The sequence below is a fragment of the Pipistrellus hanaki genome (assembly GCF_964339955.1).
Source record: "Pipistrellus hanaki genome assembly, chromosome: 19".
Lineage (NCBI taxonomy): Eukaryota > Metazoa > Chordata > Mammalia > Chiroptera > Vespertilionidae > Pipistrellus > Pipistrellus hanaki.
In genome coordinates, this window is record NC_140521.1 from 11,058,751 (window position 1) to 11,082,248 (window position 23,498).

A 23,498-nucleotide genomic window follows, 5' to 3' on the forward strand; every position below is an offset into this window, starting at 1 on the left:
TGTAGCTTAGGAATACAGGTCGACCCTTGGTTGGACAGCTGGAGGCTGGGCAGCTGGGGAGGGCCTGGGCCTTGGAGAAGCCCAGTGACTGCAGCCACAGACCCTGCTGAGTCACCGGGAGGCTGAGCCTGGTTCTCAGGGGTGACTCAGTGTCTCAGCGGTCCCTATGCTTGAGGTAGCGGGGAGCAGTCCGGATTTATGGAGGGATCCAGGGGGATAGAGCAGGGGAGCCACAGGCAGCCCCTACCCGGTGTAGTCCGTGTGGAACCTGCGGCTGAGCTCAGATGCCATCTGACCTCCTGGGCTCAGGGACCAGGGGAGGGGTAGGTGGAACCAGCCAGGAGCCCGGAGAGGGTGAGGTGTGAGAAGGGAGGGTCTGGAGCTGAGAGTTTGGCTCCGGTCAGGAGACACTGGAGAGAAGCAGCCATGCCAGCCTCCAGGAGCCTGCTCTGTGCTCCGTGGCCCTCGTTAATTTGTGGGAGGTGTGGGGGTGGGACGTATGTTTCCTTCTTCAGGGAGATAGCAGGAGCCCCCAGAAAACACCCCCAGATATGCCCCCCCACACACACACATTCTGGGGAGATCTGACGCCTGGAAGTGAGAGGTTTATGAAAAGGACCTGTGTTGTGGACCAGTGTGCGTGACAAGGCCTGCAGCCCCCCACCTGCACCCTGCCCAAGGCCCAGCTCTGTCTGAGACTGTGATCTGAGTCCCGTTCAGCTCTCCGTCCTCACCTCCCTGCATCCCCTCCCGCCTATCCTGCTCCAGCCACATCGTCTGCATGTTGTTCCAGAAACACACCAGGCTCATTCCTATCTCAGGTGCTTTGCTTTTTCTGCTCCGAAAGCCTCTCCCTCTGGTTTTTGCATGACTGCCTCCTCATCATTCAGGCGTCATTTCAATGCCGCCTCCTCAGAGAGGCCCTCCCTGATCACTCTCCTCCGTGCAGGGGCAAGAACAGTGGCAGAGGAGACCGCCCTCCCAGCCCCATCCCAACTCTAGTGTAGTATGTGAGGGATGCAGTCACCAGTAGATCCCTCTTTCCCTACCCCACACGCTATTCATGATAGAACACTCAGTCCCCGCCCAGATCACACACACACACACACACACACGGCACATACATACCCCCTGCCCACAATGCAGGGCACAAGCATACTCTATTCACTGAACACAAAATCTGTACCCCAACTTCAAACACCTAACCCACATGCATACATTCTTTGTACATCCCACACTGTGTGTACACACAATGCAAACACACAAGAGCACATGTACACAACACTCACACTGGCCTTGCTGATGGGTGCGTGCACACACACAGACACACACACACGTGCACACGGGCGCCCCCTCTTCCTTCAGCAGCTGCCCACCCCCCTCAGCGGGAGAGGGGGACCAGCGGTGACCGGCGGGGTGCACCCACCACCTGGCACGGCGCTGCGGATTATTAGTTCCTGGTAATTTAGTGCCCTTGTACAGAGTCGATTTGTGCCTTTCATTCCTAATTGATCTAGTGGCTGTTTAAATGGCAGCAGGCATCTGTTGAGAGTAGGAAGGTTCATCAGGCGCAATAATTCATAACACCGCCTGGAATTTGCCTTTCGTGTCCCTCAGCTAGCGCGCCGCGGGCTCTGCTTAAATCATAGCCGCCGCCGAGGCTTCCTTTGGTATTCCGCGCAGGGCCAGGAGAGGCTTGCATTAAACTGGGATCAGCTCAGATTAGGCCATAATATGCTGCGGCATTAGTGGCTGCAAATGAAGACTTACGCCGGAGTTTAACCCTTCACCTGCTCTCTCTTTTGTTTTAGCCGCTGGCTAAGCGAGCCACGGTTTTCCCTGTCAGCTTCTGGGGAGGGCGGGGGGAGCGCTGAATAGGTCTTCCAGAGATTTGGGGCCACAGATGGGCCACATTCAGACAGTGACCCTTTTTTCCTGCCGACAAAAACCCAGCCTGCAGGCCAGCTGTTTATGCATCAGCCCCCAGAACAAGGGCGGGGAGGCAGTGTCCAGGGCAGGCCCTGCGAGCCAAGCAGCCCACCTGAAGAGGGCCCTCCCCCCTCCCCCCACTGCCCCTGAGCCTGAGGAGAACGGCCAGCGTATATGGGGGCTAAGCACCTAGAATTATGGGAACCCCAGAGTGGACAGCCTGGGAGGGTCAGCACTGTGAGGCTGGGCGTCAGTCCTCCTTGCGTTGTGTTTGATCACAGTGTGCCCGGGGGAGCACTGTCCAGTGTCCTTTCAAGTCTTGTGCTTTCCCGTGTGACAGCCACCAGTTAAAATTAAATAAAGTAGCCGAAACCGGTTTGGCTCAGTGGATAGAGCGTCAGCCTGCGGACTGGAAGGTTCCAGGTTCAATTCCGGTCAAGGGCATGTACCTTGGTTGCGGGCACATCCCCAGTAGGGGGTGTGCAAGAGACAGCTGATCGATGATTCTCTCTCATCGATGTTTCTAACTCACTGTCCTCTCTCTTCCTCTCTGTAAAAAAAATCAATAAAATATATTTTTTTAAAAATAAAATTAAATAAAGTAAAAACTCAGTGTTCTAGGCACAAGTCATCATTTTTAATCCCCACCCAAGGATACGTGTTTATTGATTTTTAGAGACAGAGAGGGAGAGAGAGAGAGAAACATTGATGTGAGATAGAAACATCGATCTGCTGCCTCCCATATGCGCCACAACCATGATCAAACCCACAACCTAGGTATGTGCCCTGACCGGGAATTGAACCTGCACCCTTTTGATGTATAAGACGACGCTCCAACCTATTGAGCCACCCAGCCAGGGTGGCAGTCATATTTTAAACATCCCTTGACCTCGACTAGTTAGTGGCTCTGTGTTGGAGGGCAGACAGTGGAGAGCGTGTCCATGTGGCAGGAATAATGTTACTGGACAGTGCTGGCCGGAGCATCCCCTCTCGCAGAGGCCCGGGGGCCAGGCCTGACACATGCTTCCTCCTCTCCCAGCAGGCAGAGCTTCCTCAAAAAGAAAGAGCTAGATTGTGTGGTCCCAGGGGACTGAGAAAGAGATGGGGGGATGTAAATGCTTTTTGGTGACCACCATGGGAAGGAAGAGGGCTCCAGTGTCAACAAACCGTGCAAACATATACACAGTTCTGGGAGTTAAGACATAGTCATTCACACATGCTGCAGAGAAATAAGAGTGATATGCACTTATATGTGCACACAGGTGTGCACACATAACATATATGCATTCAGCAAACACTTGTTGGGATCTTCACGCCTCTGCTAGACTCTGAACAGACTGTGGTGAATAAGGGGTGGGCTTGCTTCCTGCCCTCATCAGCTCACATTCTAGTCAGGAAGGTAGGTGATAAAGCAAAGAGCTCAGGGAGCCATCAGCGTAGCATGAGGGAGAGGCATTCAGAGGAGCTTCCCAGAGTGGGTGGCGTCTCCACCAAAACACACAGAGCCAGCAATGTAAGCCTGTCAGCTTACAGAATGCATCACACACATATAACCTGCTCACTCACATGCTCTTCATTCCCTAATTCATTGCCCGTCACTGAGAATTAAGTGCCTTCTATGAGCATGCAGGGCAAGGCCCTAAGGATTCAACCCTCATTAAGACAGGGACAGTCCTGGAGAACAACGGTGAGCAAATACGATGCAGATAACCAGGTGGTTTTCGGATGTGCTAGGTGTGTGATGACGGGAAAGTGCAGGGAGGTGATATTCCTGTGATTGGGTGTCTGACCTGAACTGAGTCGGCAAACAGATGCAGAGCAGGTGGAGACACCTGCCTGCACGTGCAACCAGAATTCAGGCTCATGCTCATCCCCTGTAAACATTCCCAGACACACTGACACTGCCCTGAGCTGGCTCCAGGCAGCCAAGAATGAGTGTCTGACCAACCGCTGATGTTCATGTCCGGGACCCGTTCTGACACCTCCCATACTTCCTTCCTGGTTTACCCTAAACCAGAAAGGGACTCCTACTTCTCTGAAGGGTTACACCCCTCACCCTCATCAGATACCCCTGCAGGTTACCTTACCACAGAGAAAAGCCAGGCTCCGGTGAGGAGGATGGCGCCCTGTGTGCTCAGGGATGGGAGACTGGGTTTTCCCTCCAGGGCGTGAGCTGCTGCCATCTGGGCTGGCCGTGGGGACTGGGGACTGGGGACGGTCTCAGGAGTGGGGCCTTGGGAGAAGAAGTGAGGGGAGCGTGGGGAAGGGGCCCTCATGGCTTCTGAGCCCAGCCGGCCGCAGGTCTCTGTGCGCATGTGTGAGCTCTTGCTGTCCCCACAGGCACCCTCTTTTCCCGCTCCTGACGCTGCTGTTTGAGAAATGTGAACAGGCCACCCAGGGCTCGGAGTGCATCACCTCCGCCAGCTTTGACGTGGACATCGAGAACTTTGTCCATCAGCAGGAGCAGGAGCACAAACCCTTCTTCAGCGATGACCCAGAACTGGACAATCTGGTAAAGACCCTCCCTTCCCACCCCGGATAAGTTCTCCGTCCCCTGTGGTCCCTCCAAGTGCTCTGGAAATGATCCTTTCACTCGTTCAGCAAAAGGCGTTGTGTGCCACCCTGGGCCAGGCACTAGGTGGTCCCCTAGCCACTGAGAACCATTTCTGAGTTCCCTGAACCAAGAGCTACAGGCACAGATCTGGCTGCCCAAGCTCTCCCCTTCTCTGGGCTCTGCCCGCTGCACACCTGCATCCCCTTCAGCCTCTTGCCACGCAGACGCAGACGGGAGGAGAGGAGGGACGTGGCACCAGGATGTCTGGGGCAGCGGTTCTGAGGGCTGGAGTCCTGGCGTGTTAGTCACTCGCCAGGCTGGTGTGCTGCAGGGTGGAGGGTGAGGGGGCAGGCACATTCAAGCCCATCAGCAGCTCGAGAGACCTGGAGACACAGTCCTGTTGAGAAGGAAGTCAGTGGATGTCCCGCCCATTTAGCGGGACACAGGAGATAGCGGGCTTTCAAACCCAGCGTGTTACCCAGGTCACGACTGCAGCCTGCTGTTCCGTGCAGCCGGGACATGCCAGCAAGTGTCTGGCCCCGTGCTCCCCTTGCCAACACTCTCCCCGGGTCTCCAGGTCTGCTCACTCCCGTAGGCAGAGTTCTGATTCAGTCCAACAAACTGTGGTCAAGGGCCTGCCGTGTGCCAAGCCTGGGGAAGTGGGTGTTGTTGAAGCTGCCCCGGTGGCCCCAGACCTCCAGCGGCCCCAGTCCTCAGGTCACCGGACTGGCAGTGATCTGGTGAGTGGAGTCGTCCTTGGACCTCCCACCCCTCACGTGGCCTGATCTACCCAGATGAGTTAGCCACGGTCCCGGCTGGGAGATGGGTCAGTCGATTATTTTATTTTTTTCTGTGATTTGAAATTTTTAAAGTTATAGTTTACGTTCAAGTATTACTTTGTATTAGTATCGGGTGTGCAGCATAGTGGTTAGACAACCATCTACTTTCCAGAGTGTCCCCCAGCGATTGGTCCGTTGTTCCCCTGGGACGAAAGACCAGGGCTGGCTTTCCCGTTGAGCATCTGCGCGACTCTGCTGACTTCGAAGCTCGGTTTCCTTGCGTGTAGATCCAATACGCCCATCTCCAGTGACTGTAATAAAAACACGAGTGAGATGGCTTGTGGAACTAAATGGCCTTTAAGAACGCATGCCGTTCAGAAGGTTAGTCTCAAGTGCAGTATCCTGACGCCAGGACATTCTAGCTTCCCAGCCCCACCTCCCGGCCCCCAAAACTGTACTCGGGGAGCCAAGCAGTGCCCTTCGCCGCCCTCTTGAAGTCAGGAGGGGGAGAAAGAGGCCAACCACAGGAGCCATCATTAGAACAGGAATCATGTAGCCAGCGCAGCCAAGATGCACATAATTAGAAATTAGAAAAAGGTCAGATCACGTCATTATCAGCTCAATCAGCTGCCGAGTGCCACAGCCAGTTAATCTGGCATCTGTATTTTTTACAACCCCGCACACGTAGCCCAACGGACTGTAACTCTTTATCCGGACAGATATACTGCGCAGCAGAGCAGGGACATAAAATGAGAGACCCCGAGCAAATGAGCTGAGATAATTGAGAGATTTATTTTATATATATGTGCGTGTCAGGGCGGCTCTCTTCTGCCCTTGAATGTTGACTTTCACAGATGAAATTGTCAGGAGGACACGGAGGTCCCCAAAACTTTGTCCCACCCTGGGATCTCAAGCTCTGATCCCTCTCCCTCCCCCGCCCCCACAAGCCCCCCACTAGGCACGACTCCTCCCACCTCTAGCTGCGCGATCCCCTCCCCCCAAAGAAACACAATTTGCATGCTGTACCTTCCCCTCCTCCCAGAAGGTGTCCTGGACAAGTTCCCATGGGAACGCTGACCGAGCTCTCCTGGAGCTGCCCAAGGATCAGAGAGGTCCCCAGACTGCAGTTCGGAGGGCACTGCCCTTCCTGGGAGCCAGCTGCTCACTGCACACGAGGAGACACAGCTCTGGAGAGAAGCAAGTCCCTCTTACAGATAGACAGCACCGTCCAGAGAAGGGAAATTATTTTAGGACAAAGACCAGCCTATGGCTCCTCATATGCTCTCCCTCCACTGCATCACCCCCTCCCTTCTCCCTGGGACAATAGAGTCCTACTTCATGAGAGTACACACCCCACCCCCCAGCCAGCCACTGTGGCTCAGCAGTTGAGCTGCAACATATGAACCAGGAAGTCAGGGTTCCATTCCGGTCAGGGCATATGCCAGGTTGCAGGCTTGATCCCCAGTAGGGGGCGTGCAGGAGGCAGCCAATCAATGATTCTTTCATCATTGAGATTTCTATCTCTCCTCTCTTCCTCTCTCTTAAATCAATAAAAAAATATATATTTTTTAAAAAGAGTACCCCCACCAGATCTCCCCCAGTCCCCACACTATGACCCTCTCTACTTCTCCTTTCTGATGCTGGTAGAAAGGCTGGGATGCCCCCGGGTTAGTGCCACAGCCACTCTCCATGCCAGTCCCACTCCTACCCTGTGCTCACCAGGCCTCTCTCTTACCTGCCCCCAGGTCCCCCGCTCGGGTCCAACCCCCTCTGACTGGCAGTTGGTAAAGTTTGTAAAATTTGCAAGTCCCCCAAACCCCTTTGAAAGGTAGAAGCTTTCTGTTTTATAAAATCTGATTTACGGGCCCCCAGCGCAGGGCCAAGGTTTTATATATTATGCAAGATTTCAAACCGAGGCTGTAAAACCTATGGTTTCAGTTTCATGCATGGAATTTTTTTATGTGTAAATTTTTTAACATTTATGGGGCACGTTTTAATGAGACTCTGGTGTGGCTCAGGGGACAGATTAGAGCTGCCTGGCCGAAAAGCCAGCTCTGAAACGGGGCCCCACAGGCCCCTGGGCCACGCTGAGGAGGCAGGGCCCGAGCCGTGGAGAGGAGCCAGGCCGGAGTTCCGGGCACACAGAGGCCTCGCCGGCCCCGCTCGGTCTCTCCCTCAGCCTCCAGTGCAGACTCCCTTCGCCCAGAGAGGAGCAGGAATCCCACAGATGAGGAAAGGGAAGGAAAACCGTCTGAGCTGGCAACAGTGAGCATCTACAGAGCACTTGTTAGGTGCCAGGTGCTCTTCCAAACACTTTACATGTAATTTCTCACTTAATCTTATTTTCAAACCCACAAGGCTAAGGTGACCAGATCATCCTGCTTTTGGCGGGACAGTCCTGATTTCTAACAATTTTTTAAAAAGTCCCGATTGGCACACCCCCAGGAGGGGGTGTGCAAGAGGCAGCTGATCAATGTTTCTCTCTCATCGATGTTTCTAACTCTCTATCCCTCTCTCTCTCTTCCTCTCTGTAAAAAAAAAAAATCAATAAAATATATATTTTTTTAAAAGTCTCGATTTTTGGAAAGATTAGAAAGATTCTTTCCAAAAATCGGGATTTTTTTTAAAACGCCGCGCAACGCGGGAAAAATTGTTAGAAATCGGGATTGTCCCCCCAAAAGCGGGACGCTCTGGTCGCCTTACCAAGGCACATATTATCACTATTATTCCCGTTTTAAGACGAGGAGCTGGAGACACGGGGATGTCACTAGCTCAAGGTCACACCTAGCACGCAGCAGAGGGAGCCACGCAGTCACGCTGCTCCATCGCTCATCTTCCTGAGTTCTTTCTGTGTACCAGCTCCTCTTTTCAGCTCTTTTCGGGCCACCTTTCATTCAGTCCTCACTGTAGCCCTGAGGGAGTCACTGTCGTCCCATTTTACAGAGGAGGAAAGTAGAGTGCAGAGACTCTGTAAACTGGCCAGGGGCCTCTCAGCAGGTGGGAGACCCAGGACTCAGCCTACAAAGCCCACTGCTCTGCCATTTGGTTCTCTCAGTGGTCCTCTCCACATTTTACAGAGGCGCTCAAGGCCTAAGAACCCAAAGTCACCGAGCTGGTATTTGCACCATGTGGGTGTGACTCCGAAGCCCACTGCCTTCCTCTGCACCACGCTGCTTCTCCAAATTGAGGAGAAGTGGCCTGTTATTGACTTAAAAGCGTTTCACTTGTCATGCATAATGAGTTCCAGAAAATGTTCATTCTGTCCCCCCATTATCTGGCCGTTCCCAGTCCCTGGTCTTCGTCTTCCAACTCCCTTTCTTGTTCCCAATGACCTTACACTTACAACTGGTTGGGCAGAGCTGGGCGGGTCTGGAAAAATTCCCCGATTAGGTTTTAGCTTCGGCTGCCCTAATGACCCCCAGGAAACATCAGTGCTAGTGTGTTTATAAACGCCTTCCTCTGCGAGTGAGAGAGGACCCTCCCAGCTCCCCGGCTCACAGAGGAAGCGCCTCCTGAATTGCTGCATGCAGGGCCCCTCATCTCAGCCTCCGTCCCTCCTCTCCGGGGGAGACATGCCCTGTGGTTATGAGACTCAAATGAGATAATGGAGAGAAGAGCGTTTTGCATCTTGTAAAGTGCTCTGCCTGTAATTGATTTGAAAGGCAAGATTTATTACCATCAAGCGGAGAGGCCCTGAGCCTACAAGAGCGACTACGTTTTAGGAGGAACTTGGTTGCGGGAGGGGCGCGTTGGCATAAAGAACTGGCATTTATCAAATAGCTACTCTGTCCCCAGGACATTTACATACATTACCTAATTCCATTTTCACAACAGCTCTACCATGTAAGCATTATCACCCAAACTTGACCGAAAGTTTAAATGCTTGTCTGGCATACCCAGGCAGGAAATGAGTGATTTGGAGCATCATGTCACATGACCTTCTGGAAACCAGGAGCCCCATCCAGGTTCTGTCTGGGACCCCTGGGGCTAGTGCACATGGCATGAGATGAAAATATAAGGTTGCGGCTTGCTTTGCTTCTTTGAATGATCCTTCTTAGAACACAAGGGCTGTTTCTTTTTTTTGTGTATATATATATATATATATATATATATATATATATATATATATATTGATTTTAGAGAGGAAGGGAGAAGGAAAGAGAGATAGAAACCTCAATGATGAAAGAGAATCATTGATTGGCTGCCTCCTGCATGCCCCCCACTTGGGACCATGCCCGCAACCCAGGCATGTGCCCTTGACTGGAACCGAACCCAGGACCCTTCAGTCCACAGGCTGATGCTCTATCCACTAAGCCAAACCAACTAGGGAAGGGCTGTTTCCTTATTTTGAAAGAGAAGAGAGGGAGAAAAGCTGAAAGAGGAAGCCAAATGTGGGCGAAGGAATTAAGGACACATTTATCACATTTGGAGATGATATTAAATCAAATGGAATTGTTATTGCTCCAGAAAGTTTGGAATGACTTTTTATATGACATTGATCATTTAGAAAAATAGCCCAATAAATCCGAGTTTCATTCTGATTTAGAGGCAAAAAACCCCAAATTGCAAACACATAGGACAGAGGATGATTTACAAGGCACAAATACAGAAGAAAATCTGGGAGAGATTGTTTTTCCACTAGCTGAATATAGGATAGCAGTAGGAAAGCCAGCAAGATATTAGAAGTTATTAAAAGAGGTTAAAAAATGTATATGCTTTTGATTCCCTGTGGTTCGTAAAGCACTTCCACATTATTATTTCCCTCAGCTCTTAGCCAATCCTGTGAGTTAGGGATGATCCTCTCTCCATGGTACAAATAAGGAAACTGAGGCTCCAAGAAGTCATGCAACTGGACCAGTTATCACCCAGTTTCTACACAGCAGGTGGACTCAGATCCAGGCTGACTGACAGCACTAAAAGGTCCTCCATATTCATTGCCTCGGAACACCATGATGATTTACGCTACCTGCTTAAATCTTTAAACCAAGTCTGCTATTCCATAAAAAAATAATCCTTCCTCTGCGCGTTGTCAGACCTGGCTTAATCCCAGTGCGTGTCTATCTCGCCTCAGCAAAGTTATCCGGTGGATTTTACTTCTGAGCTTGTTTTACTGATTTGTATTTTCTGATTCTTTTAATGCGTACTTATTGGCTATGTTTTTATAAAAAAAAAAAAAATGAATAAATGTGCGTACTTTTCTGTGTGTGAATATGGGTGCACTGCTTCACGAGAAGATTTGAAAATAAATGAGTGAATAAAATGTTGATTGAAAATGAAGACTGTGCCCTCAAAGGAAAGCTCCGAGACAGAAGGGAAGAAGAAACAGAAAGAAGGAAGGAAGGAAGACGTAAGGAAGACAGGGAGGAAGGGAGAAAGAAAAGGGGAAAAGAAGAACGGCTGAAGGATCCAGGACTCCGTTGCCCAGAGAAGATAGAGCTAGTTGGACAATTCATTCCAGGAGGTGCTTTCTCCAGCCTGTGGCACGTTGTGAGACAATAGTCACGTCGAACGGATAGCATTGAATTAAGGGAGCTGCTGCTGATCGAAGCACTAGATGTTCTTGGTGCCCACAGGAGAGAATTTGGTCACTTCTTAGAAGAATTCAACAAGCAGGTTGAGAGGACAGACCTGACGAGGTTCTGATTGGGAGCACCTCCAAGGAGACCACGCAGCCTGTGTCCTAGAGAGTTGGCCCTTCTGCTCACCACAGGCAGCCAGATCGTCTCTCAGTGCCCCTTCCACACCGTCCACGCAGTGAGGGCCCGAGCCCTGGTGATGCTCAGAGTCAGAACATGGGAGGCACCTGACAGCCCACTCCTCTCTTCTTCCGCACGAGGAAGCAGACACCTGCATGGGTGAGGGATGCTGACCGCTGGGCTAGGCCAGGAGTGAGAGAGCAGTCAGAGCAGCTGAGTGAGGGGGACATTGCCAGGGACAGGGAGGGAACTGGCAATAATGTAAATATCCCCAAAGCTGTTTTGGTTTTTCTGGAATCCCTAATTCCTGTCACTGAGCCACTTTCTCCCTAAGCCATGCTCCTTTACACTGCCACTTTGTACACATAAATTCCAAGGGCCGGGATTGAGGGCAGAGCAACACAGGCAACCTGGCTTCCCATCCTAGCTCTGAGGCTTACCTGCTGTGTGACTAAGCAAGTAAGCCATATGCCTGGGCTTCGTTTTCTCCAACTGTGGCGTGTGGGCTTGCGGAGGTGGTTGTGAGGTACGTAAAACAATATGTGCCATGCGTCTAGCACAGGGATTGCATATAGTCAGAATAAGAAATGGTTGGGCATTGTTATCAATCAGGGCGCATTTATAAACACCTTGTACTGTGCCAATGACTCTAGATACAAAATGAGATCTTCATGGCCAAAGTCAAGTAGATAATTCAGGCAAGAGCAAATATTTATTCAGTGCCAACCCCATTTTTTATTTAGTTCAAGTAATCATACCAACGTCAGTATTCTCTGTGCCTGGGAGAGCCCAGAGGCTCCATCAGCTCAGCCCCATGGAGGGAGCACTTAGGATCAGACCCTGTGATTGAGCCCTGCATGAAGGCCCAAAATTGTTGGTTTCAGCCTTTGAGTGACACTTAGTCTAATTCGTAACTCCAAGAGCCCTTAATTAGTTGAGTATAGTCCCTGCCCATCAGACAATTCAAATGCCAACTCAGGCTCTTTCCACTTGAAATGCCAATGAGACTCAGAGAGGGATGTGGCGCTGGCAGCTCTCTGCTCAGCAGAAGTCAGAATTCTCTGCAAGAGATTCCCTCCTTGTTTTCCTGGGTATCCAAATACCAGCCGGAAGTGGGAGGGGAGAGTTAAACAGGGACTCTTATATATTACTTATGGCAACATAAATGGCTCTCCAAAGGCAACAAGCCTGTCTCTCTCTCTCTCTCTCTCTCTCTCTCTCTCTCTCTCTCTCTCTCTCTCTCTCTCTCTCTCTCTCTTTCTCTCTCTCTCTCTCTCTCTTTCTCTCTCTCTCTCTCTCTCTCTCTCTCTCTCTCTCTCTCTCTCTCTCATCCTTATTGGATATCCTCAATGGGTATTTTTTCATTGACTTTCTTTTTTTTAGAGAGAGTGGAAGAAGAGATAGAGAGAAACATCAATGTGAGAGAGACATATTGATTGGTTGCCTCTCATTTGCACCCCAACTGGGGCCTGGAATCAAACCCAAGACCCTTGGATCTGCAGGCCAACGCTCTAACCACTGAGCAACACTTTTTTGTTTACTTTTATATATATATAATTGTAGATTCACATACATTCATAAGAAATAGTACAGAAAGGTCCCGATTCCCTTCTCACATGACTATAGTATAGAACAGTTTCTCACCCAGGAAGAAGACAAAATACAACCCGCCAACCTTACTCAGCTTCTATCAGTTTTACAGCGTGTGTGCGCTCACACGTGTGTGTGTGTGTGTGTTTGTGTGTGCGCGCGCGTGTGTATGTGTGTGTGTGTAGTTCTGTGCAATTTTATCATGTGTTGATTCATGTACACACTATGATAGTCAAGATACTGAGCAATTCCTCCTACCCTTTTCCACCCCACTGCCCACAACCATTAATTTGTTCTTCATCTCTATAATTTTGCCATTTCAAAAATGTTACATAAATGGTATCATATAGTATATAATCTTTTGAGACTGGTTTTTCTTTCTCAGCATAATTTCCTTGAAATCCACCCAAGTTATTGAGTGTATCAACAATTTGTTCCTTTTTGTTGCTGAGTACTAGTCTATGATATGGATGTAGCACAGTTGCTTTATTCATTCACCTGTCGAAGTATATTTTATTGTGGGTTGTTGTTGTTTTTTTCCAGTTTAAGGCCATTAGAAATAAGGTTTTTGTGTAAATATACACTTTTATTTCTCTGCCCAAGAGTGCAATTTCTGGGCTGTATGGTAAACATAGATTTGGTTTTGTCATAAGGTTTTCCAGCAGGGCGGTACCGTTTTACACACCCACCAGCAATGTAGGAAGGATCCAGTGTCCTGTCCCTTGTCAGCATTTGGTGTGATCACTCCTTTTTATTTAACCATTCTTGTAAGCGTATAGTGATATCTCATTGTGGCTTTAATTTGCATTTCCCTGATGGCTAATGACATTGAACATCTTTTCATGTGCTTATTTGCCATCTGCATATCCTCTTCAATGCAAAGTCTGACGTTGTCTCTTGCCCATGTTCTAATTGGATTGCTTGTTATTTTACTGTTTAGTTTTGAAAGCTTTTCATATATTCCAGATATGCTCTTTGTCAGATATGCGGTTTGCAACCATTTTCTCCCGGCCTGTTTGTCCTTTCTTCTTCCTCTCAGAGTCTTTGAAAAGCGAACACTTTTCATTTTGATGAGGTGCAATTATCAAGTTTCCCTTTTCCAGGTTGTGCTTTTGGTGTTGAATGTAGGCCCTGAAAGTCTAGTCCTTAGTCCAGATGATTTTCTCCTGGTTTTTTTTGTTGTTGTTGTTTTTCCTAAAAGTTTTATAGTTTCATGTCTTACACTAAAGTCTTTGATCCACTTGAGTTTATTTTTATGTAAGATGTGAGATTTGCATCAAGATTCACCTTTTCACTTGTGGATGTCCAGTTGCTCCAGCACCACTTAAACAGCCCTTTCTTGAAAAGCAGCTTGGCCATATTTATCGTGAGCCTAAACGATGCCCATACCTGTTTTTCCTATCACTTCTGGGAATTCACCCTAAGGGATTAATGCAGAAACATGAATAAAATCTATAATCACTGTAACATTTTTTTATAAAATTGAAAAATCGGAAGTAATCTAAATGCCCCCAGCTAAGGAATTGGTTAAATAGGGCACACATTGAATAATTTGCAACAATTAAAAATATATTTGCTCAGCCCGGCTAGTATGGCTCAGTGGTTGAGCATCAACCCATAAATTAAAAGCTCACTGGTTCAATTCCTGGGCAGGCCACATACCCAGGTGGTGGGCTCCAACCCTAGTAGGGGGTGTGCAGGAAGCACCTGATCAATATTTCTCTCTCATCGATGTTTCTCTCTCATCGATGTTTTTCTCTATCCCTTCCTCTCTAAAAATCAATTAAAAATAAAATAGAAAATATATTTTTCAATAACTTCCATTCATTCAATGAACGTTTAATCAATATTTATCACTGAGGATAACACGGTGAGCAAATTAGACACCATTCCTGCCTCTACAAGATCATGGTCTAGAAGGGAGAACAGAGAGAATAATTTTGCCACTTAGAAAACTACAACTGGTAAGCTAAGGGCAAAACAGGATACAAACTTGTATGCACATGTGACTAAAACTGTGTTAAAATACATGTATGTGGAAACAGAACATTTATCATTGTTTTAGGATGATTGGATGAGGAGCCATTTTTGTTGTTGTTTTTCGTCCTCTATTTCCTATACATCCCATACACTTTCTCTTTATAATAATAACAGTGATAAAGAGAAAAACTTCTATTGAGAAATAGCTTCTTGGCATGGAAATGTTAGTAATGTCCATTTGAAGAGGTGACAGCTACACGCCCAATCCAAAGGTCACGGAAAAGGCCACCCCAGTTAGGTTTCCCAAGGCCTAGCTAAGTCATTCAGTCAGCGAGGATCAATGAGCATCTGCAAGGTGACCTGTGTCACGTGGTGCGCTCAGCAGGCTTATTTAAGAATAGACAGTCCCTGACCCCTGAGGCACTTGCAAGAAACTCTAATCTCATCTTCCTCATCCTCATTCAGGCTTCACCCTTTGGGGCTTGTGCATTCATTCATAGGATCCTCTTAACCAACAGGCACAGTTGTCAGGAAGGATGTCTTTATCCCCATTTGTCAGACTGTAAGCCACAGATTGCTTAAGTAATTGCCCAAGGCCAAACAGATCACAGATGGCAGGCCTGGGGGTTGGGGGCCTGGGCTTCTACCTTTAAGGCCAGTACTGGTCTCAGAATACCACCCCTGCCCAAGAGCAGCTGTGACAACAGTGGGCTCCAGGCAACAAGCAGTCGGCAGTAGGTCATGAGAATTCAAACCATGTGGATGAGAAAGCATATACCTGGGGGCAGGGCCTGGGCTCCTGTCCCCTGGTGTGCCTGAGGCTTGGGGGGTCAAGGCAGCAAGGGGATGTGATATAAGCACCTGGGCTCACCTCTCTTCCCTCCCCACAGATGGTGAAGGCAATCCAGGTCCTGAGAATCCACCTGCTGGAGTTGGAGAAAGTCAATGAACTCTGCAAGGACTTTTGTAACCGTTACATCACCTGCCTCAAAACCAAGATGCACAGCGACAACCTGCTCAGGAATGATCTCGGGGGGCCCTATTCCCCCAACCAGCCCTCCATAAATCTTCACTCACAGGTAACCGCGGGGCGGGGTCCTACCTCCTAGGCTTTAGGAAAAGCCAGATGTAGAAATGTGCGAAGGTCCCGGTGACGTAGGACAATGGATTGGACTCATTGGATCCTTTCCCCGGGAGGCTCCTACCCTGGTCAACTCTTCCTCCTGTTCGTCAAGCACCACAGTCCCTTTCTGAGCAGTGCTCACCACCACAGAGCAGTGGTGATGCCTAGGAGGTGACCAGAGCTGAGAGGGGCAATGTGATTGTGATTCCTGGCATCTTGGCTGAGAAATGAGCCCAAGAGTTAAGTAGTGGAATGCTTTCCTGGAGGATGAGGCAGGGACAGAGGTGGTCATGGGTCCGGCCCAGCCCATGGACTTCTCACTGAGCTCCTGATTTCCTGGGAGGGGTATTTGGAGAAGGGGTCCTGAATCCTGCCCACCTGGGAGAGGAAGATGCATCCCCTGTGGCTTTTCTTCCTGGTCATTGTTTACTTGCTCACCCTTCCCAGGCCTATCAGTCCCCCTAAGGTTCAGGGCCACTGTAAATGTCACCTCAAGCCACCGTTTCTCAAGGGTCACCTGCCACCTTCATCCTAGGAACTGGGAAATGTGGAAACAGTGGCTGTGTGTTCAGGGTGAGATTGGGCAGAATATTTTCCCAGAACCTACACACTAAGAAAGCTGCCCGGTGAAACCTTTCTGTCCTACTCACTGGTACCCACATAAGCCATAGGCTTCCTGATTTCTTCCTCTCCCCCTGAGTTCCCGAGTCCAGGACAGACCCATGGGAGGGTCCCCAGGAGGTTTACAGTGGCCTCTGCTCATAAGACAATCGGGCTTGGGGACACAGGTAAAACTTCCAGGAATGATTGAGGGGGGGCAGGGGGAGGAATGATTGGTGGGAGGAATTAGAAAGAGTGCCTAAGAAAGGTGTCATTTTCAAACTTAAGTTTTAAGGACCAATACATACAATCTTACGTTGGTAGAGGCAGGAGAAGGGCCAGGCCAGCATGCCTTGCTCATTTTGACAACAAGTATTACATCCAACCCACCCCCGTGGGATCTCTGTGGGACACGCCAGTGCATGGGACATGGAGCAAGAAGTTTATTTCCCCTTCCCATTGCTTGAAATCGCCAAATCACTTTATTACAGATCTGAAAACAGCCGCCCAGGCTTGGGCTTGCTAATATTCTCTTGAAATAGACTCATTCCTTCAGAGTCTTATTGTACTTTCCCTTATGATCAAAATTAGCAAGAAACTTGCATAAAAGAGGACAATAATTGCTCAACGAGCATCTCGTTTGTAATTTATTAGTTTCTATTATTGTGGGTTACCATGGCGACGCTGCGCAGCCCGGGTGACGGGAGAGATGCAAGATAGGCGCCGAGGAGGCTGTGAGGCCTCACCAAATGGAGATGCACATTTTTATCAGTAATTTTCATGAAAATAATAAGTGAGGAGTTAATGAGATGGAAAGCCATCCTGTGGCCATTGTGAATTTTTTTTAAGTGTTGATCTAATTAGAATGCATCGGTCAGGAAAAGTAATGAGGGTTTAGTGCCTCACAGAGATGTGAGGATCATATCAGAAAATTAGCACCAGTCTTTGGAAATAATCAGGTCCTCAGAGAGGTGCTGAGTTTCCCCTCCTGGGCCCTCCCAACTCTACCCGAGCTCTGCTGTTGGGGGTGCAGCAGGATGGTGGGGACAGAAGGAGGCCAGGGGGCTGGGCAGTCACAAGGGCCCCTCAGGGTTGGGGTCCTGAGGCTGACGTGTGGGTCTGGGCAGCAGGGTCACTGTGGAGCTGGCAGAGACGCAGAGGGCTCTGGGTGAGCGAGCTCTCAGACGCTGGCTCTAAAGCCAGCCCCTGGGGTCCCCGCATTTGGTGCCTTTGAGATCCAAGGAGAGAGGGAAGCACTTTGATTCCTATCGTGACCCTAATCAGATCTCTGTTGGCCATGAAGCAGGCCCCGAGGCGGCCACTGCAAAAAGGCTCTGATCCACTCAGAAAGAACTCAGACCATCCAAAAACAAAGGCGGCAGGAAAGAGAGGAAAAGACCCTCGGCGAGGCATTTCCCAAACTCGGCCTTTCGTTTCCTCTGCAGCTCCACCTACGTAGTCCGGGCATCAGTGTAAATAAGGTGATTGCACACAGACTGCTGCCAGGGCTTTCTACCCTGCTCTCCAGCCTGCTCTGGCTTCCTCAGCCTACCCCCCCACACACACACATGCACATACACAATCATACACACACTCACACACATGCAAATACAGTCATACACTCACACACACAATCACACACATGCATACAATGGTACAAATGCACTCACATACATGTGTGTATATGGCCATATATGCATTCACACATGCGATCATACGTGTGTATACATATATACATATACACACACACACATTCATCTGTTTGGTGCCACCCCCACATCTCTGCATGACCAAATCCAGCTCTTCCCCAAGGGCAGTAACAGGGCTGCCTTCTCAGGGAGAGCCTCCCTGGCACTCTACCCAGAATGGACTTTTCTCTTTGGGCCATTTGTGTGGTAAATAGCACATGTGACTCTATATTATAATCACGTGCCTACACCTCATTTTCCTCTCCTGGATCACAACCATGATTTGAGTAGAGACAGTGTTTTATATATTATTATAGCCCATGCAGAAGAGGTGGCCAAAAGGAGTAATATGATGAGACAGATGGCGAGAGAAAGCCAGAGGAGAAAGGAGAAATAGAAGAAAGGGAAAGAAAGACAGATGTCGAGGGTTTTGTTCAAGAGGGAGGTAGAGAAAGACTTGGAGGAATCGGAGGAATGGAAGGATTGGAGGAATGGAGGGATTGGAGGAATGGAAGGATTGGAAGAATGGAGGGATTGGAGGAATGGAGGGATTGGAGGAATGGAGGGATTGGAGGAATGGAGGGATTGGAGGAATGGAAGGATTGGAGGAATGGAGGGATTGGAGGAATGGAAGGATTGGAGGGATGGAGGGATTGGAGGAATAGAAGGATTGGAGGAATGGAAGGATTGGAGGAATGGAAGGATTGGAGGAATGGAAGGATTGGAGGGATTGGAGGAATGGAAGGATTGGAAGAATGGAAGGATTGGAGGAATGGAAGGATTGGAGGGATTGGAGGAATGGAGGGATTGGAGGAATGGAGGGATTGGAGGAATGGAGGGATTGGAGGAATGGAAGGATTGGAGGAATGGAGGGATTGGAGGAATGGAAGGATTGGAGGGATGGAGGGATTGGAGGAATAGAAGGATTGGAGGGATTGGAGGAATGGAAGGATTGGAGGAGATGGGAAGAGATTCAGACCTGGTGAGGGAAGAGAGGTGATGAAAGGCAGAGGCAGAAAAGTTGCAAGGAGGACCGGTAGCAATCTGAGATGAAGGATGTGGGTCAGTGCAAAGTCCGGGGTGTATGGAGAGTGGGACCATGTGCTGTCCCCATCACACCCCTGGTCAGGCTCCCATCATTGTCTCGCGGAGGAGGCTATGGTTAGCGTGGGCCTTCCAAGGAAGGAGAGACCCAGGCTCCCAAAGACTGTCCAGTGGAGGAGGCAGCCTTGAGATTCGGGCACAGGAGCCAGTACAGAGAGGAGAGAGAAAACGAGTGTATGTGTGCATGCATGCGTGTGCACGCATGAGTATGCGAGCGTGTGTGTACACATTCGTCATGGTTCGATCTTAATCCTCCAACCCCGAACTCGCCATGAGTGCCAGCCTGGCCTGGGAGGGGTGTCTGCCTCTGGAGCATGATCCTGGGAATCAACATCCCTGCAGCCTGCCAGCTTTGTTGCAAACTGCTGCCTCATGGTTTTCCCCTCATGCTAATCACTCAGCCTTGTGTTGCAAAGTAGATGTTCTTTAATCCAAATGTGTCCCCCTCGCCACCTCCTCAATATCATACTGTGCCCCCATCCAGCTCTGCGGGGCCAGAGCATGTTCCCTGCTTGGTGAGTTTTCTCTTTGGGGGTGCAACAGGCATGAGAAGTGAGGGAGACTGTTACTACCGAGCTACAGAACTACAAGTCTCAGGGGCTCTCTCCTCATCCCTGGAAAGCCATCCTGCACCCCTGCGCCTGATAGTGGGTGTCCAGGCTCCTCAGAGCCCAGGCTTCTTACAGGGGCAGCATCCTCAGCAGGAAGGCTCTATTAGACTCTGACTCATGGTTCTCCTGTCTTAGATGACACAAGCTACACCGTCCACTGGAGAGAACCTAACTCCCACCTCGCTTGGGTATTCATTTGACCTGAAATCCATCCCTCTGTCTCCATGGAGATATAAATCTCAGCTCTATGCCAGGACAAACCCGGCTGAGCCACGGTTCTCATTCAGTCACCAAGCATTTGCAGGGCACTTACTGTACGCACCAAACTAGGCCAGTAAGAAGGACTATGAGTCACATCTGAAGAGCTAACCTGTGTGAGCCGTGGAAGACTGGGGGTCATGGGAGTACTGGGGAAGGGCAGGAGCTGCTGAAGAAGAGCTGCGGAACAGGGTCTGAACTGAGCAAACCACTTGTGTGGCCTGAGGTTGCTCAGTCACCACTCCGCATCCTTCTTCCTCCCGCAGAGAAAGCCCAGGCCCAACCTGCACACCCTCATAGCCAGGGGGCTAGACAGGCAGCAGGACGGGTTGGCCCACTGTGATTGGAGATGTTGTAGATTCACTGGTCTTGGGAGGACTTCTTGGGGGAGGAAGCATTTCAGGCTTCTTGAAGGGGAGGAGTGTTAGTAGACTCTCTGGGATCTCTGAAGGTGAGTGCTCCCAGCTAGAGAGAAATCTGGGAGAAGGTAAGAAACAGAGACGACCTTTCAGAATCCCTGGTGAGAAGGAGCATCTATTCAGACACCTACTGAACCTGCTGACTTCCAAGGAGAGAAAAAGAGCTGCAAGAACCTAATAATGATGTCTACGTTGGAAGTGAAAATGGGGTCCTTTCACAGAGCCCTGAGACAAGCGTTTCTGGGGACCCAGGCATGAGAGGTTGAGGTGTTGTGGTGAGATCTATTGGGATGGAAATGGAAAGCTGCCCTGGATGACTCATCTCTGTCTGTCCAGCCTTGTCTTCATCAAGCCCAGAAGAAAGGCCACACAGCCCCAAATTATGTGCCTTCGGTTCAGCCCATGTCAGGGCTTAGTTCAGTTCAGTGTTTGGCCCCATCTGGCTGCCTTAGTCTCTGTTCCCGGTTGCGCTCAGATAGGCGCTGCACTGCTGCACCCAGGCTCACGCCTGGAGCCTGTGCTTGGAGTCTGCATGGTGGCCACAGGCAGCTGCATGGCTGCTATGGAGAGAGAAAGCAGGAACCAATGGGGCGAGAGCCTGTTAGGGGGCGGGGAGTGAGGCTGGAGAGAGGGTTGTTAAGCTTGGATTACATTATCTCCGGCTTGGAAAGGACTAGGCATTCTTTCAAACTAGCCAATCAACTTCCCCCAATTTTTTTTTTTTGGGGGGGGGGGGGGGGCTTCTTATGCATCCTCCCCCACTAACTAATTCATTTCCTAGATCTGGGAATTTTTGTCCCTTATCCAATCCGACCCTTTTCCCAGGCTAGGCTCCTCTCCTTTATAGTCTCATCTTGGCTTCTACTGCACCTGCCTTAAGGTAGAATGGCCGCCCCTTGGGCCATCTGGGCTTCTATTGGGCATGCACCCAACAGAGGAATTTGCCCTCCTTCCCCCAAAAATCCAGTACCTGGCTAGCAGTTCCCCTGGGATAGACTCTTCCTGCTGGTTAAGGGATTGCTCCGGGATTACCCAAATATTAAGTCCCAAGGGCAGAGGAGTGTGAATGTGCCTGTGGATGCTATTGCTTCTTCATGGAGCAGGCCCAATATTTAATTCAGCTTCCTCGTTTATTATGCTCAAAGTCTGATTCTCTTTGCTCCCTTTCTTTTTATTATTATTATTATATTTTTTAATTGATTATGGTATCACATAATTGTCCTCATCCCCCCATTCCCATCCCAAACCCCTCCCCCACATATGCCTCCACCCCTCTGTTGTCCATGGCCACTGGCCAGGCCCATATGCATGCACACAAGTCCTTTGGTTGATCTCTTCCCCTTACCCCCACCCTCCCCTAGTTTCCCTCTGAGGTTTGAAAGTCTGATCGCTGCTTCTCTTTCTCTGAGTCTGTTTTTGTTCATCTGTTTGTGTTGTTCATTATTTCCTCTAGATGTGTGAGATCATGTGATCCAAGAAATACCCTTGTAAGAACCGAAATTGAGTCAAGCCATAATGGTTATGCTGAGAGGCAGATGAATTAGTGCTCCCTTTCTTTATTAATATCTAGCTACCCACACGAACACAATCACCAACGATTTTAAAGATAGAGGAGAGTAAAGGCAATGGGTAAGTTTTGGAGACACATTAATTGAGTATCCAGCCACCTCTTGTGCTGCTCAAAGAAGACCTGGCAGACAAAGGGGAGAGCTTCAACCATTACTGTGCTTACCAGATGCTCTACATGTATTATCTTATTTATTCCTCACACAGAGGCTACGGAGCGCACATTATTTTCTCCATGTTGCACCCAAGGAAAGAGGAGCTCAGAGAAGTTAGGACACTGGCTCAAGGTCACACACCTGATAAGCATCGACTCCAGGTCGATGTTCTACTTATAAGTCCTTTTGCCTTTTTTGTGGCACACAGGAAGGAGCACCAAGGGTCCTGGGGCCTGCCTAGGGAGGCACCACCCTGCTTAGCTGTAGCTCAGGGATTTAGAGACTAGAGGGGAGGAGCCAACTTGGGAAGCAAGCATTTGGGTTTGCTAATCTATTGAAAGTAGGGAGGAGAGAGGTGCAAAGTGAACAGAATACTAAGATTCTGGGCTTGGTCGACCAGATGCACTTCAGCGGAGTGCGTCCCTGAGAAAACAGGGGCCTCCTCAGTGCCTCCCTCCTTGGGGAAGGTGGACTTGCCTATTGACCTACACAAGGAGTTTGCATTTGCAAGATTATCAGGAGGCCAGGGGGGTGGGGCAGTCACCGCAGCCAGGTCCCGGAAGTTCTGCCCAGTGGCCAAGCACCAGCAAGTCTTTCCGGTGGGAGGGGGTAGGAGAAGGTGCCCTACCTGCAAGATCACCAGAGATGAAAAGGGAGCACCCCCAAACCAAACTGAGTTCTGGGGGCAACCCTGCCTAGATCCTGCCTTAGGCATTCAAGCTACCCCTCCTGCCAGTTCCTCCCTGAGCTGGAGGGCTGAGGGGCCGGGAGGGACCAGGAAGGCGGCCCTGCAGCCGGCCCAGTGAAACCCGAGCAGGCCTCCTTCTGGGAAGGAATGTTCCTTAAGAGCTGCAGCTGTTCCACGTCCCCACCGGCCAGAGTGCCTGTCCCCTGAGACCAAAGCCCCCACAGCAGTGGAATAAGAACGGGATTAGGTGGCTATTTACATGTGACTGGCTTCCCTGAGTTTGGGAGCCCGGCTTTTTTTGGGCCTAAGACAGGACGTTGGCGCTGCCAGAATGAAGGGGCACTGCCAGGAGCGGGTGTTTGGGGACAGTGGCAACCTTCCCGCCCGCCGAGGCACATGCTCACCCTTTCTCAGGCCAAAGCCCAGGCAGGCCGCATATTAACTGAGCATCTACCATGTGCCCAACACTGTGCTAGGTCTTTTGGGGGAATTCAAAGATAGACCTCTCTTTCCCTCAAAAAACCTGCAACAATAACAAGAAAACCCACAAAAGAAAACCCTACAACCAAACTAGAGAAATACTACACATGTGTAAGAAAAAAGCACATGTGTAGTATTTAGTATATAGTGGGTGGTGCCATCTGTCCAGTGCAGTGGTCGCCAACCTTTCGGATCTCGTGGGCCACGGGTGCCTGCTGGTCCAGTGCATCTGGCCGCAGGAAGCATCAGAGTCAGAGGCTGGACCGTGGGGAGCGCTT

The 23,498-nt window shown here is 49.8% G+C and overlaps 1 protein-coding gene and 1 long non-coding RNA gene across 3 annotated transcripts in view; one reads left to right on the forward strand and one right to left on the reverse strand.

The window, feature by feature from the left end:
- LOC311613558 overlaps nucleotides 1–23,498 on the reverse strand; it is a 475,229-nt gene that overhangs the window by 414,050 nt on the left and 37,681 nt on the right. The window lies entirely within an intron of this gene.
- PKNOX2 (PBX/knotted 1 homeobox 2) overlaps nucleotides 1–23,498 on the forward strand; it is a 226,186-nt gene that overhangs the window by 176,422 nt on the left and 26,266 nt on the right. For both annotated transcript variants that reach the window (XM_084867568.1, XM_084867567.1), the window contains exons 5-6: nucleotides 4,270–4,441; nucleotides 15,419–15,607. In XM_084867568.1, the coding sequence (XP_084723694.1) occupies nucleotides 4,270–4,441; nucleotides 15,419–15,607 (361 nt within the window). The remainder of the gene's footprint in view (nucleotides 1–4,269; nucleotides 4,442–15,418; nucleotides 15,608–23,498) is intronic.